Here is a 15,414-nt window from a genome sequence, read left to right on the forward strand (position 1 = left end):
GAACAAAAGAACATGGACTGAAAGATGCAACAAGTTTTCCACACACAAGGGTGACAAAGAGAGGGTTGGGTTCGTACGAGGTATCAAGATGGATTAGTTTTTTTTTTTTAAATAATCAGGGGCATTTAAGACATTTCAAACAATTTTGTGTCTCTATACACAAAACCGAACATAATACAAGATACAATACACAATGCTTTTGTACTCAAATCCAAACACAATACACAAACACTACCCATTGTATCTTTGTCCTTCATCCAAACACTACCTTAGTCTACTAAAGTAGTTCTAACAAAATTTGGAGTTACAACAAAATTTTGTTTTTATATGAAAATCATAATTTTTACAAAGGATTTCTAAAACAAAATGTTGCAATAATTTAAAGTTAAAGGAAATTTTTTTAAAATTAGTATTTACACTAATTTCAATATATAAAAATAAATTCATAGCTAGAATATAGATTAAAGTAAAAGAACTTAATAATTTGACAAAAATAGAAACATCGATTTCTACAATTAAGAGAAAATAGAAGAATCTTATTCTATTTCATAGCTTAAAGAATCGAATTAAAAGCAAAATTTACATTTCTCTTATGAAATTTTTACAGAATTTAAAAGTATTTAAAACTTCCCATGGAATAATCTCAGGAATTTAAAGTGATAAATGCAATTTGAATTTTTATCTAACATATTATTTGGTTCACAATACATATGTATAATTCTAAGACATAATCAAATACACTTCAAAATTTTTAATTACAACAAAATTTATCAGAGTATTATAAAGTTCTAAAATTTACATTTAAATATTTACAGAACTTGGTCAATTTAAAATATAAATATAATAAATCATTACAATACTTCAAATTATTTTAAATCCTACAGAGCAGTCTTTTTTCACAAGGTCATAGGGTTATGATCTTAGAACAGACTAACCATCTTTATTTCTTCACTTTCATTACTTGTAAAATATTAGTAAGGGTGAGTATTTCCCACCCCACCAAATCACTTTTATGATAGAATACTTTAAATGAAACTAAAATTATTATCTAACACACTTTTTGTATATTCATTGCTAATAACACAAATCACACCAACAATCATCATAGCATAGCACATACATCAATTGAATCATCTTTGTAAATATTTGTAACATACATTTTTACACTAATCTGTATGTCATAACACATGTATCATATCACACCAATCAATATGACACAATGTATGTGTCCTAACCGTACCCGTCGATATATGACAACACATATATCATAACAACGTCAATCGATATGTTACATCATATATATTATAATCACACAATTTTTATACTATTTGATATCCATCATCATTTCACAATCATTGCACCTGGGATCCCTTGAGGACTTCATAGCATAGATAGTTGTTATTTAGCCGCTACACACGGATACAACTTGTACCAACCCAACCCCTTTTAGCAAAAGTATGGTTAGGGGTTTACGTCAAGAAATGAGTGTGAGGCATATGGTAACTTTTTCCTCTATTTTCATTAATTGTACACGTTTAAAGAAAAGCATCTACCACCCTTATTTTCCCCAAATTTTCAAATCACCCCGTCTTCCACACCCCAGTATATCTCTGTGACTATCTATACTTATTCTTAGCATTTCACATATCATTCTCTTTCTCAATATTTTTCATTTCATTTCCACATACTTTCATCGATCAACGTGTTATAATACATGAATTATGATTTTATAAATCAATGTATTACTATACATGCATTATAAGTACACCCTTTGATGTATTACAATACTTGTATCATAATCACATCCATCAATTTGTTATGGCTCAGGTATTATAATCACACATCTCATAATTTCCTGATTTTGTTACATTATTCACTTTTGTACGTAATATTCTTTCTTCATCCAACCAAAATTCAAACATTTCTCTTCAATAATGTAAATCTACCAATTTCAACATACCTTAGCTATCATACAACATTCATACTTATTATATCATCTAACACTAAAAAATCATCAATCGATCAATGTCACACCACACAGATCAATACAATGTACCGAAAGTCAGACACTTCTGGACTGAAACCAATCATACCATTCAATATACATACTTCCTAGTATTAATAAACTTGTCTATTCTAGAGTTTGGCATCATCCAATATTCAAAATATGTCTATTATTTCAAAAATATAAAAACCAATCTTAATTATTTCTGAACACTGTTTACTAGTAAAATTGTAATATTTCTCGAAAACAATTATTTTCAAAGATTTTCTACAAATTACTTTTAGCTAGTTTTGAAAATAATCAAGGGTTATCATGTCAAAAATCGCTATTTCTTACACTTGAGATTTTTAAGAAAAACATTAGTATTTTATGGTTCTAATAGAAAAACCTAGTATTTTCAAACCAAGATATCAAAAAAAAGTTAGGGTTTGGGATCAACTCCCCTTACCTGGAAATGGGTCTCTCAAACCAAGTTTTTCTAAAGATCGAAGAGAGAAGTACAACGTTCTTGATGGAGGATATCACCTTATAGATCAAGATTCCCTTGAGTATTTCAAACATAACACTTTAGATAGGAGAAAACTGAGAAATAGAAAAGAAGTTAGAAAACCAAACTCAAAGAAATTTACTTGGATCTAGATGGAATAGACGTTTGAGCTTGAATCTGGAAAAAATTCAAGGTTCGAAAGAGGTTTTTTGAGAAAAAAAAAGGTGAGAGAAACGAGGAGAAAAGGCTATTTGATGAGAATGATGAAAGTTATAGCGTTGAGGTCCTTTAAATACCCTTCAAATCCGCACATTCTCGCTTAAGCGAGCTCTACCCTCGCCTGAGTGAGACCATCCTTGCCTGGGTGAGAAAACCAAACAGTGGGGCAACTTATTTTTCTGCTATTATTGCCTGAGCGAGAACATCCTTGCCTGGGCGAGAGGCAATCTTGCCTAGGTAAGAATAAGTCCAAAGAGCACCCTATTTTTCTTGCAACTCCTCACTGAGGCGAGCTCTATCTCAACTGCGCAAATTGCTTATCGCCTGAGCGAGACTCCTTCTCACTTAGGTGAGAAGACAGTTGGGGCAACTTTATCCTATCTCGCTTAAGCAAGATTCATTTTGCTGCAGAACGCCTTTTTCCAGAAAACTCTATCTCACTTGAACGAGAAACCCTGCACCAAATTTTCTATTTTTCATTCAAGGACAACAAAATTCAGGGTGTTACACTAGTCAACTTCAAGAGACTTTTTCTAATTTTGCTTGATCCTCCTTTTCACGTGATAATGGTGGGGTCTATTGAAAAAATTTGAAAGTTATAACATCCTTATCCCAAAGATCCGTACAATGTATAAATTATTCTTAATCGTTTAAATCCACACATCAATTTTCTTGATATTATGGAAATAATTATAGCAAATTAATGAAATTTTTCTCTAAGGTATAGTACTTGTTCAATTAATTTGATATACATTAATATATATGATATGATAGTAATTTCAAAGGTTGAATTTAAAGCATAGTAAAACAATTTAAGTTAAGAAATTGTAAACATGTATCTCATATATTGAGTATGTTAATTTACAAACCATTAGTCATAATATATAAGACTTAAAATAATAATTACATCATCAGAATATTTACAACACATAAACATATACAAGTCCAGAGTAGTTTTCCTCAAAACCAACTACTGAAGATCGGTCCTACTCATCCACTCCAGCTAACTCTCTATCTCAGTTAAGTCTTATGAATCCAGATCCTCGTCAGATCCCAGATAGAGATCGCCTGAATCAGCTCTAACATTTGTGCTAGTGACGCGTTCAAAGGTCCATCTAGACGGTTTTCCAAGAGAGTCGTGGTCGTAGTAGGTGAATAGGTATGTGAAGGTTGTCGGACTCTTAACAGTACCTCTATATATTTATATATATATATACGCAGAGAGTCTGGTGTATCTTACTCCTAGGGAAGTCAAAAAGAATATTACAAGAGAAATTCATTTCTATCATAACAAAAACTCTAAGTTCATCTTCTACAAGTATAACAAATTTAAAATAATTTACTTTCTGATATTTATTAAATATATAATTTAACCTAAAGTGTACAAAACTATTTACTAATCTAACTCTTCCCTGAGGTTCCACCATCCTGAGTTCCTAAAATTTTTAGTAAGAATGAGCGTCTATTCTATCCCTTTTATAAACATTCAGCATAAAAGTCATAATTGATGCATTTATACAATACATTCAATTTCATGAATTCATATTCACAAACACATTTAAATTAGACATAACAATCAACATTTTATTATCCATTTCTCCTTTCTACTATTCCAACACGCACTCCTAGTACACTGTAATCACAGATACTAATGCCTCCAACAACTTCTCGAGGTCTTACTCAACTAGGTAAGTAGTCGCCGCTTAACCCATGTACATTAATACAACATGTACAATAATCGGGCCCCTTTGTAACATCTTGTACTTTGATTTAAATAAAATAAGGGTTGTTAAAGTATAATTGGAATAGATTTAGATAAAATTTATATTTAAAAATAAATAAATAATTTTTTTTAAAAAATATGAACAGTAAAACCGCCTATGAACAATACAAACCACGTATGAATAGTGAAACAACCTATGTACAGTGACCAATGACGTCATTAGTGACATCAGCATGACGTCATGGCTCACGTCACATTCGCGTACAGTACGCGTGCATAGTATTTCCGACGTGAACAGTGACTGCAAACAGTGTTTCTGATGTGAACAGTAAGGCTATGAACAGTAATTCCGACGATGAACAATAAATTTCAAAAAATTTCTATAAAAGGGAGGTTTCACACGAAATTTTCATTTTTTCACTCCTATCCAAGGTTCTCAAAGGTTCTGAGGTTAGATCTCACCATTTTCTCTCATACTAAACCCTCCTAAACTTATATTTCTCTTCAGATCTGTGATTCTACATCCGTTCTAAAGGATTTCAAGTAAGTTTCTCTAAGTTTGAAGTTAGATTTACCATTCATTTCTCTTCTTCTTCTTCTTCTTATAGATGTGCATGATGTTCTTAGGAAAAAACTCTGTTCTAGAGTTAAAATCTTTGGTTAAATCTTTGTAAAAGCTCTGTTTAGAGGTAAGGGAGCTCTACTATATCATTTTGTTATGTTTATTACTTGTATTCTCATAGATCTTGTCATGTATGTGACTATATGTGGAATAATCCTTGTTTTATGAGAAATAATCGGTGAAAAGTGAGAATAATTAGTTGTTTATGTGATTTTATGATGAATACATGGTGAAAATGTGATATTATGTTCAAATAAGACATGATAAGGTATATTGAGGATGGTTGATATGATTTCGTGATATGAAATATACAAAGAGATGGATGTTTCATGTTTGAATATATTGTGTTTCATGTAAAAATGATGTGTATTATGAATATGCCATGGTTTGATGTATATGATGAAAAGTATGTGGAAATATGATGAAAAATATGTGTGAACATGAGAAATGACATATGTGAACATGTGAATATACTCGAAAGAGTATGAGATGGAAAAGGATATGATGTAAATAGTTACAAAGATACACTAGAGGAATGGAAGATGGAGACGATATGGGATATCTTGAGGAAATGCAGGGTGGTGAGTAACATTCGAGATTGTACACGGAATATTGAGTTCGAATGTACCACATGGTCACACACTTGTTTCCCGACTTGACTCCTGACCATTACCTTTGCTAAGGGGCTGTCTATTGCATGCATTGTATCTGTATTGCATTGGGCCATCTGGCGACTATTTACGTGGATGTGTAAGACATCGGGATAGAGGCATCGGATAACTGTGGCCATAGGGCGCGGTAAGCGCGGATAAAAGTAAAAGAAATTGTGAATCTGTGGAATATAATATATGTTGAGATGAGAATATGTTTTATATGACACTATGATATGTAATGCCATGATGTTTTCTTTAATCATGTTAAGATGTGTTTTATGGTGAATATGTGTTATGTATGAGTGGTAGGGTAAAGACTCACCCTTACACAACATTTCAGGAAACCAGGACGAATAGTATCAGGCTCACTATGCATGGATGGATGAGAACTGCTATAGGACTTAATTATTTTGAGTTATGTAATGAATATTTTCAGTTCTATAGCATTTTTTTCAAACAGTTGTAAAACTACTATTTCTTTTTGTTGCTGATGAAAATTTTAGGATCTTTGTTTTTGTAAAAATACTTATGAATCAATGAAATTTTACTCTATGAACCTTATATCATTTCAATGTCTCTTTCTTATTAGAGAGTTTTTGAAAGATAATTTACTTTACTATTTAAATTTTATGAAAATTTATCATATATTGAGGAAGGAAATATAAGGCGTTACACCCTTAGCAAAGGCATAGTCAGGAGTCTAGTTAGGAAACGAGTGTGAGGCCATGTGATGCATTCGCTCTCAGAAAGAGTGTGTATACATACGCAAATGTCGATCACCACCCTATGTTTCCCCAAAATTCTCATCGTCTCTGGACTCTATACCCCCAATGTATCTATATAACTATTCACACTATATTAATTCCATATTCGACTCTTAGAGTCATTCTCAGAATTATTCTTTCTTCCAACTCATAAAATCGTGCTTAGTAAAGCACTTCCAGACTAACTCCATTTCAGTTCATTTCATATCAATATCATTTCAACATACCATTTTACTAAGATATATTTTATAAAATCTCATGATAATCATTCAACAAATTTAATCATCTTCCACATTAAGTGCTCATCATGCAATACATATACATATATATATCAACCACTCAATCCAAGCAACCAAACAATCAAACAAACATCTTTTCAACCATATTCAACACAACATATATCATATTTATCTATTTTCATACCATATTTACATAATAATATTCTATAAGCACACATAAATACTAAATAGAAAGATAAAATAAAGCTCTACTTACCTCGAATATGAGCTCACAGAGATATATTAAAAAGGTAGGAAGTCAACTATTGGAAGTTCTCCTGAACACCAAGAGATATCCATAAGAAACAAGAATAGGAAAAAATGATAAAAAAAAAAACTCAAGTTTAATCTGAAGAAACTTACTTAGAATCACTTAGCTTCAACGTCCAAGGTTTTCTATCAAGAGAAATTAAAATTTTTAAGGCTTTTATCTGAGTGAAAAGAAGAGAGAATTTAGATAAAACTTAAGGGAAGGACGTGAGTTTGTAATAAAATGAATTTCTCGTGCGAGAAATCTCTTAAATACCCCCTCAACCCCGCGCCTTCTCGCTTGAGCAACGAGCATCTCGCCTGAGCAAGATATGCAAACAGTTGTCTCGCCCCTTGTTTTCTGATATGTTTGCTTGAGCAAGCTTCTAGAGAGCATGATATTCTTCTTGTGGGTCCTCGCCTAAGCGACCCATCTCGCCTGGGCAAGATTCTCAGCTCGCCTGAGCGAGATAGCTCTGCAACAAGATTTTTTTACATGCTCAATCTCGCCTGGGCGAGATTTACCTTGCCTGAGCGAGATCTACTACACTAAAGTTCATCTAAAAATCGTTCAAACTTACATCTGAATGCACTCTAATGCAACTCAATATTACATAAACATAATTCACAGAAAAATGAGAAGAAGGTGTTACAAAAATGACTTAGAAAAGTGAAAATTTAGTGTTTATTTAGGAGTTCTTTGGACTTTTTCTTATCTTTTGTTGAGCTAGGTTGTGAAAGAAACTTGTGATGGTCTTTGATGGATCATGGGGAATGTGTTTATAATGGAGCCAAGCATGGTCATAGCTAATTTTTTTAAGAAAAATCTAGTCTCTTCATAATTACACCTGATTTGTATCATTTGGCAAAGTATATTCTTATGTTTTCTTATCCTTAGCTCTTTACAATATTTCTCATCCTTATGCCACATGTAAAGGGTTCATTTACTTATTAAAATTGGCATCATCTTGCATTAAATTCAAGTAGCTTAAGTGGCATGATGATTTGTCCCTTAATTTAATGTCTTAGAATTTTACCTCGTCTCAAACTCTTTATTATTGGTCCTTGATCCTAGCTGATTTGGCGCTCTATATTTTTATGTTTAAGCTTATCCTATCCCTTAGCTTATTCGATTTGAAGCTACCATGTTTTGACTTCGAAAAAAATTAGAAAATTGCTACAAGTGGCCTTTTAAATATCATCCATTTGGCTCAATTTTTATGGGTTCTTGATTTTAGATTTTTCTTAAGCTATTTGGAGCATATTCTAAATGTACTTTACCTCTAATTTAAGAACTAGCATTTAACAAAATTCCAAAAAAAAATTTGGTCTTATTTTTTGACCTTTTTATTTGTCTTTTACTTTTATCCTTTGTATTCTATTCCTAACTAATTTATGTACGCATCATTTTCATTGAATGAGTATTAAGTTGGCCTTCCTATACAAATTTGGTTGTCTCAATTTTAGAAAATTTATGCTTTTATCTTAATTTAAAATTTACCTTATAGGCTTAGTTTTTCATAATTTTTCATTCTACTTTTAATCTTTTTTTCAAATTGTAACCTAAACACAATTTAGAAAAGATCACAATTTAAATAAGGGTCACTAACTTAATATAAAAAAGTAATTTTCATCAATTCAATCATTTAATTATAAGTATATATTATTTAAAATTATGTGCGTCAAAATTAAACAATTATAAGAATTTTATCAAGGGTTATTATTTTTATATGTTTAAAAATTATATTATATTAATTTTAATGTATATGAATAAAATATTAAATAATTTTGAATCATTTACTTATGTGAGTAGAGCTTTTAATCTAAGTATTGATTTTATGATTAAATTATTTAATAAAAAAATTTCAAATGATTAAGTTGAGTGCAACTTATACTTATGTAGTTTTATCCCTCCCATAGATATATATTATAAAGTAACAAACTATAAACAAAAAATGTATTTATTGTAAAAACTCAACGGATGCAATACATGTCAATACACCATTGTTTATGTGATATTTTAATATAATTTTTAAATTTTTTAATTATATTTATGTTAGTATTTATGCATTTAACCATGAATGTTCATTTTATATATGTTTATCATTTTAATTTTGTTGTTAATTCAATTTTTAAGACATAAAATATCGTTCTTTTTATTAATTTAAATTTTATTTTAGTTTATTATAATTTTATATAATATAATATATAATTGTATTGAAATGTAGATATTTAATTATTATTGGTTCGACCACAATTTAATCTTATTAAAAAATTAATTATAAATCAATACGTTTACTGATAATGCCAATAAATCTATCTTTATTCTGATGCAATTAAACAAGTGACTTTTGCTTTAACTGGAATGCTATAAAAAAAGGTATATCACTCAATATGTACACAAGTTTAATCCCAAACAAGTGAGTTTTGTATTGTCTTCATTGATATATAATCCTAGCATTATTTTTTTTACAATGACAATTGAGGACATCACCTTCAAGGCTAAACTGAGGTATGCAACCTAGATCTCGGGTTAGAACAAAACTGAGTTTTAAATAATAAAGATACCAGTAGATACCTCAATCATTTTTGACAAAATTGCTTTCATGAACATACATATGAGATAAGAATGAAAATAACACAGTTCGAAAAGTAATCTCTGGCTATTTAATTTCCTTCTATTAACTCTACATCACATTTATTTTAGTTTTTATCCAATAACGACGAAAAAAGGTTTTCATGCCGATGGTTTAACCGTAAGGTTTAAGGTGAAAATCCATAAACTATTAGAAAGCAATGTACTTGAATATCATCTATTCCTTGCCATTCACATTCAACTAGTGCACTGGAACTTTCTACAATAGGCTCACCTAAGTTTTATATCTACTATTTACATTACATGGAGATAAAAGGTTTGAACTTCAACCTTGATGATCCTATGAACCGATAGGAAATAATATTGCGACTAAAATGCAAGGAGTAAGAACTTAGAAGTCTTTCTTGATCCCATCAGAACAAAATATGCAGGCCATGATAAATGTTTTTCTCTTATAATCTTTAAAACACATAAAAATAATATAGCATCTCAATTTTCATTTACTCTCTAACAAAAATACACTGTCTACGAATGACTCCTGACCACTACCATGGTACTAGAAAGATTGTCCAACAGAGTATATACCTGCAGAACCATGGAGGACGCTCAGATAATCCCACATTAATACCAACTTCAGCTCTTTGCTTGTTATCCTAGTTAGGCTTGACAGTTGCAAAGTTCAAAGTTTTTCTTTGGCCCTTAGGACCATACTTTTCCCAGTAAACAAAGTAAGCATAGGAAGCAGGAAAAATGAGATTGCTAATATATATTTTAAAAACTTACATTAAAATTGGAATGCTAACAAAAATAAAAGTAAACCAACGAATACAATGTAATTATAAAAAGTAAGAAATCATATCAGAAAACTTGTTTTGCACATTAGTAGAAATAAAGAGCTACCCATCTTCACAAAATAAACGTCGTCGTGTATAAACAGAAGAAAGTGATAAAGCATGCATCATTCAGAAATAACAATGAAAAGCGAGAATGAGAGACATACCCTTCTGTAATACACTGTGTGTGATCTTGAACAGTATCATGTCCAAATATTTTCCCGCAGTCAATCCACGACAACTGCGCAACAAAAACAAAAAGTGAGGAATGACATCAAAATGTGAATGAGAAATAACTATTAGCTAGCGGAGTTGAATAAAGAAATTATGATTACAAAACAGAAACGTACCTAAAATATGAAGAAATTGTTGAAATTACGGTTCAGCTTACGAAAGTCTTCTTCTCTTTTGGGGCTGCAAAATCGCATAATTTTTCAGGTTGCATCCAGAGAAAATTATTTATAGGTTATATGGGTTAGGGCTAAACAGCCCTATTATAAAATGGGATAATAAAAAATGGGGCCAATTGTAAAATTTTAAGGATCAGCCATGAGTTTTATTCTCATTTGCTAACTCTATTAATCGTATTACAACGAAACGGTTGCATTTGGCATAATTGAAGGGATTAAAACTTAAAATTAACTTAATACCTATAAAGGAAAAAGGAAAGAAAAGGTTATTTCATCCAACGAAATGTATCTTATATAAATTAATTCTAAATGAATTATAAATAATAATATTTAAGAATTATTTTTATTACCAAAAAATATTTTGTCTAAATAAAGTGATGTGTAAGTAGCAGCCAATAAACCTGTCTTCTTAGGTTGTCAAAAACCTTTCACCCGCTCAAATCCAAGTCAGGTCGAAAAATCGATTTATATTGGTTAGAAATTTAGTTTTTATCGGTTAATGTAGTCGGGCTCGGTCCCGTAAATTTGAATGGCAATAACCAAACCGACCAAATATTATTTATATTAAATTATCCATGACAAACCCAAAACATCCGCGCACATGTAGAATTTGCGTTGGTGAACACCTGATTTATGAAAGTTCTTAGTTCTCTACTCCATTTCCCGAACTCTCCTGTGTAGTCTCATCTTTGCATTGCTATAAGTTTGCTTTGTTGCTGTTTTAGTTTCTGCAACTCCAATGGTGTTGAGAATTCCTACAATACTACAACATCGACACTGCTATAATACGTTTGACAACACTCCGATGTTTTAGTACACTGTTCTTAAAAAATGGAAAGCTTCAAGATCTGAGGAAAAAATGTTAAGAAATCACGAGGACAAATCCTTTCCTTTAAAACCCGCTCAGCCTATGACCCGCCTAGCCCGCTAGCGTTACAGTCAAAACCCAGTAAATAATATTAGTGTGCATTTGCTTCAGTTTTAAAATTTTGGGCCCTAATGAAGCAATGCTCACCACCTTCTTACTTTCTCTTCCCTCCATAAGAAGAACCAAGTCCCACAGTAACCAAATTATTTAAAAATTCTTAACAGAATTAGTGCGCTAAATAATGTGAAAGCCAGGAAATGTTTTTTCCCCAATAAGGATACGAATGAGTGGCACCGCCCTTTACCTCTTACATATCTATCCACTAATGAAACCCCCCAACCCCTCCCAGAGTTATTATACAAATTGAACGATTCAAGACATAACTCATTGATTAAAATTGTAAACCATCAGTAGCAAAATCGGTTCGAAACAAAAATCAAAATGTCAATTTGCAAATGACTAACAAGAACTTTCCCATTACACGATGTCTTGTGGCATCATCCTAAGGTTTGTCGACTAGCAAGATCAAACATCACCTTGAATGGTACAACAAACCAATAAAAACAACTAAAGCCATATAAAAATTTGGGAAAAACTACAATCAAGCTGCGCCCTTCCCCTTCTTCCTCTGGATTTTCTTCATGTAAAATTCCAACTCCTTACCTTCGAGAATGTAGCTGCACAATTAAGGAAAACAAAGACAGTAAAGAACAGCTCAGGATAAACAGATTCAAAATAATTACAACTTAAGCAATTACCCATCAGCTCTGCCACATTGACCAGGGCGAGAAGAAATGCAAGCCAGCAATCGCCCACCACCAAACTGCTCCTCAATATGGGAATCAAGCTTACGATCTTTCTGGCGCTTCTCCAGTTTTCTCTGCACACGATTACTCTTTTTGGCTTCTTCTGCAGCAGCAGCAGCAGTAGCAGAAGCTTCACCGTCCTGCAAGTTACATCACAGGGTGATGAAATAGTCATAAGCTTCTATACAGGAGAATAAGTCCACTTCTTCCACAAATTGAACAAATTACACTACCCCAATCATGATATATATCTATTTATCAGATACAAAGAAAAGAATAATTCACAAAACAAAATAGCCAAGCAGCATCCGTTTAAGGACATTTTAGGTACAAATTACAGTTTTGTGGAACACAGCCACAAATGTCTTTTATCAAGACAATAGATATAAAAAGCAAATTCCTCGGGGTTCAGATAAGTCAAATCCACAGATTCTAAGAAAACACAAATGGCTGAGACAATATACAATAACAAAAATTCATTCTGAACATATAGTTCACAAACTGTATCCAATGAAACAAAAACTAATATGCATTACAAACATTGCTTTCAGTTTTGACATATCTCTTGCTCAGAATTATTTAAATAACCAAGACAGGCAAATGAAAATAGTAAAAGTCATAAATACAAGGAATCAGAAATGAAAGTACAAATAGCATTGAGCTGAACTATGGTTATATTATATTATGAGAACATAAACAGTGCATAAAAATAACATTACAAAAGAAATGTAAAGAAAAACCCACCTCGGCAGATTCCTTCTTGGCAGCAGTTTTCTTTTTCCTACCAATGTCAACACCATAGTGCTGAAGGTACCACTGTTTGAATGGAGCAGCATCAACCTGGACAATAGCACTTTTGACAAGGGTCTGAGTTCGCACAAGCTCGTTGTTTGAGGCATTGTAAACCACATCAAGTATACGAGTCTTGCGAGTTACGGCTTCACTTCCCCATGAGTAATTTCCAGTATCCAATCTCAGTGCCCTCCACTTCACATTGCCACCTCTAACACGAATCCTGCGGACTGTCTTGTTGCTTGATAACTTAGTGTTAGCAGGCTGGCGACCAAGCTCATACCTTTATAATATAAAACCAATAAGATATCTTAGGGTAAGTAGGAATTATTAGAACAGAACATCATCAAAGCTAAAACCGAATGCAAACAAATTAAATTATACTATTATATACTAATAAACGAGCGGTATGAATTATCAAATATAAAATATAATCCATTATCAAAATAGATATAAATGAAGTAAAAGCAAATTTTCTGTTTGAGAAATACTTAAACAAACCTAGGGAGAATTTAATATGATAGCTGTTAGTAAGGACCAAATAATCATTAAACTGTATTCAACTTCAAAAAAAATTGGGAAAGTTTTATCATCATTGACCCTAAGTCACCTTTGTTCTATGTAGGATATTATATGCGTCTAATTGTTACATATCATGTTTTATTTAACAAAAATGAAACACAATAACAGACAACTCCTTAGCATCAAAAAGAGAAGGTAGTGTGAAACAGAAGTTCTGCCCATCCGTAGACCATCCAAAAAAAAAAAAAAAAAGTAACACAATACAAAGGGATTCATAAAGGATACCCATTTTGCATCAAACTTATAACGAAATTCAAATGCACTAACATTTTTTATTTTTCCCATGCCCTACCAAAATCACAGAGACAAAGAATAACTAAACCTAGATCCACTAATTGCTTTAGCAAATACAAATTCGCATTTCAAATTCCCAAATCAGACACGCAAATTCCATACCAAAAAAAAAAGAAGAGATACCATTCACATTTTCGTTTAAACCATCAATTCCACAACCAAGCAAAGACTCCAAACAGCGTAACAATCAAAATGACAGAAAATCCCAAAACACACATCTCTTCCACTTTCACTAAAAACATAAAGCAACTCAAACGACACACACATCAAATCAAAATTAAAAATAAAATGAAGAAAAAAAAGAATTAAAGAACACACTTTCTCTTCTTCCTCCAAGCCTTCTTCTTGCCACCAGTGGCACGCCTCTTGTGCATAGAATCCCTGGAAATACCTGATTAAGAAGGAGAAGAAGAAGAAAATCCATCAAAAACTTTACAAGCTCAATTGGTGGTGTTAGGGTTTGCGGAAGATGGAAGAACAACGAAAGATGAAGCATTTACGCACCCATATTGGCAGAGTTGTAGAGAAGAAGCGACACACTCTGTCTCTCTCTTCCTCTGTGTTAAAACCCTAATGTTACAATGCCTTATATATTCGACCCACCAAACCTAGTCACTGCACACTATCTTCAATAGACCCGCCCCGTCGCCAGTCCACAAGATTCAGGCCCAACTTCAATTTTTTTATTAAATAAAGTTTGTAACACTGTTCACAAAAATCATCTAGAATAAAATGATATAGAATAGACACAAGATATAAAAATTAATTAATTAATTAAAATATTATAAAATATTATTTCTTTTACTGTTTCTGTTTCATTTATATTTGAAAATAAAATATCATAAAATTATTTAGGAGAATAAAAAATAAGCCATACAAACTTTTTTTTTTAACTTTAAAGTACGGATTGATGCTGCAATTAATTAAAGTAAATTAGAGTTTTACATATACGAACTTATCTCTATTTAATGGTCTAAATTGAATAAGTTCTGATGGTGAAGAATTTTTTTTTACTACTTTTCAAATATGTGTTTCTTTTTTCCTTAAAAGTAAAATTAGTAGGGTGTCAATGACATGTATAGATGTTTTAAATTTAAATAAAATTTAAAAATAAAAATAATGTTAGGAGGGTAGTAAATAATTTTTTAATAAATTTTGAATATTTTATTTTTTGTGTAGTAATAAATTAAAAAATAAATATTTTAAATTAACAATAAAATTATAAAATAAGTT

The 15,414-nt window shown here is 31.5% G+C and overlaps 1 protein-coding gene across 1 annotated transcript; it reads right to left on the reverse strand.

Annotated features, from left to right (window-relative positions):
- Window positions 1-12,078: 12,078 nt before the first annotated feature.
- LOC113849414 (40S ribosomal protein S8-like) lies at window positions 12,079-14,757 on the reverse strand. Its single transcript, XM_027479314.1, has 5 exons — window positions 14,686-14,757; window positions 14,500-14,572; window positions 13,258-13,588; window positions 12,466-12,653; window positions 12,079-12,384 (listed from the first exon to the last, which is right to left on the reverse strand). The coding sequence occupies exons 1-5, from the start codon at window positions 14,687-14,689 to the stop codon at window positions 12,309-12,311; spliced, it is 672 nt and encodes a 223-aa protein (XP_027335115.1). The 5' UTR covers window positions 14,690-14,757; the 3' UTR covers window positions 12,079-12,308.
- Between the last annotated feature and the right edge of the window lie 657 nt (window positions 14,758-15,414).

This window comes from Abrus precatorius, unplaced genomic scaffold, assembly GCF_003935025.1.
Source record: "Abrus precatorius isolate BTA unplaced genomic scaffold, Abrus_2018 Scaffold9, whole genome shotgun sequence".
Classification (NCBI taxonomy): Eukaryota; Viridiplantae; Streptophyta; class Magnoliopsida; order Fabales; family Fabaceae; genus Abrus; species Abrus precatorius.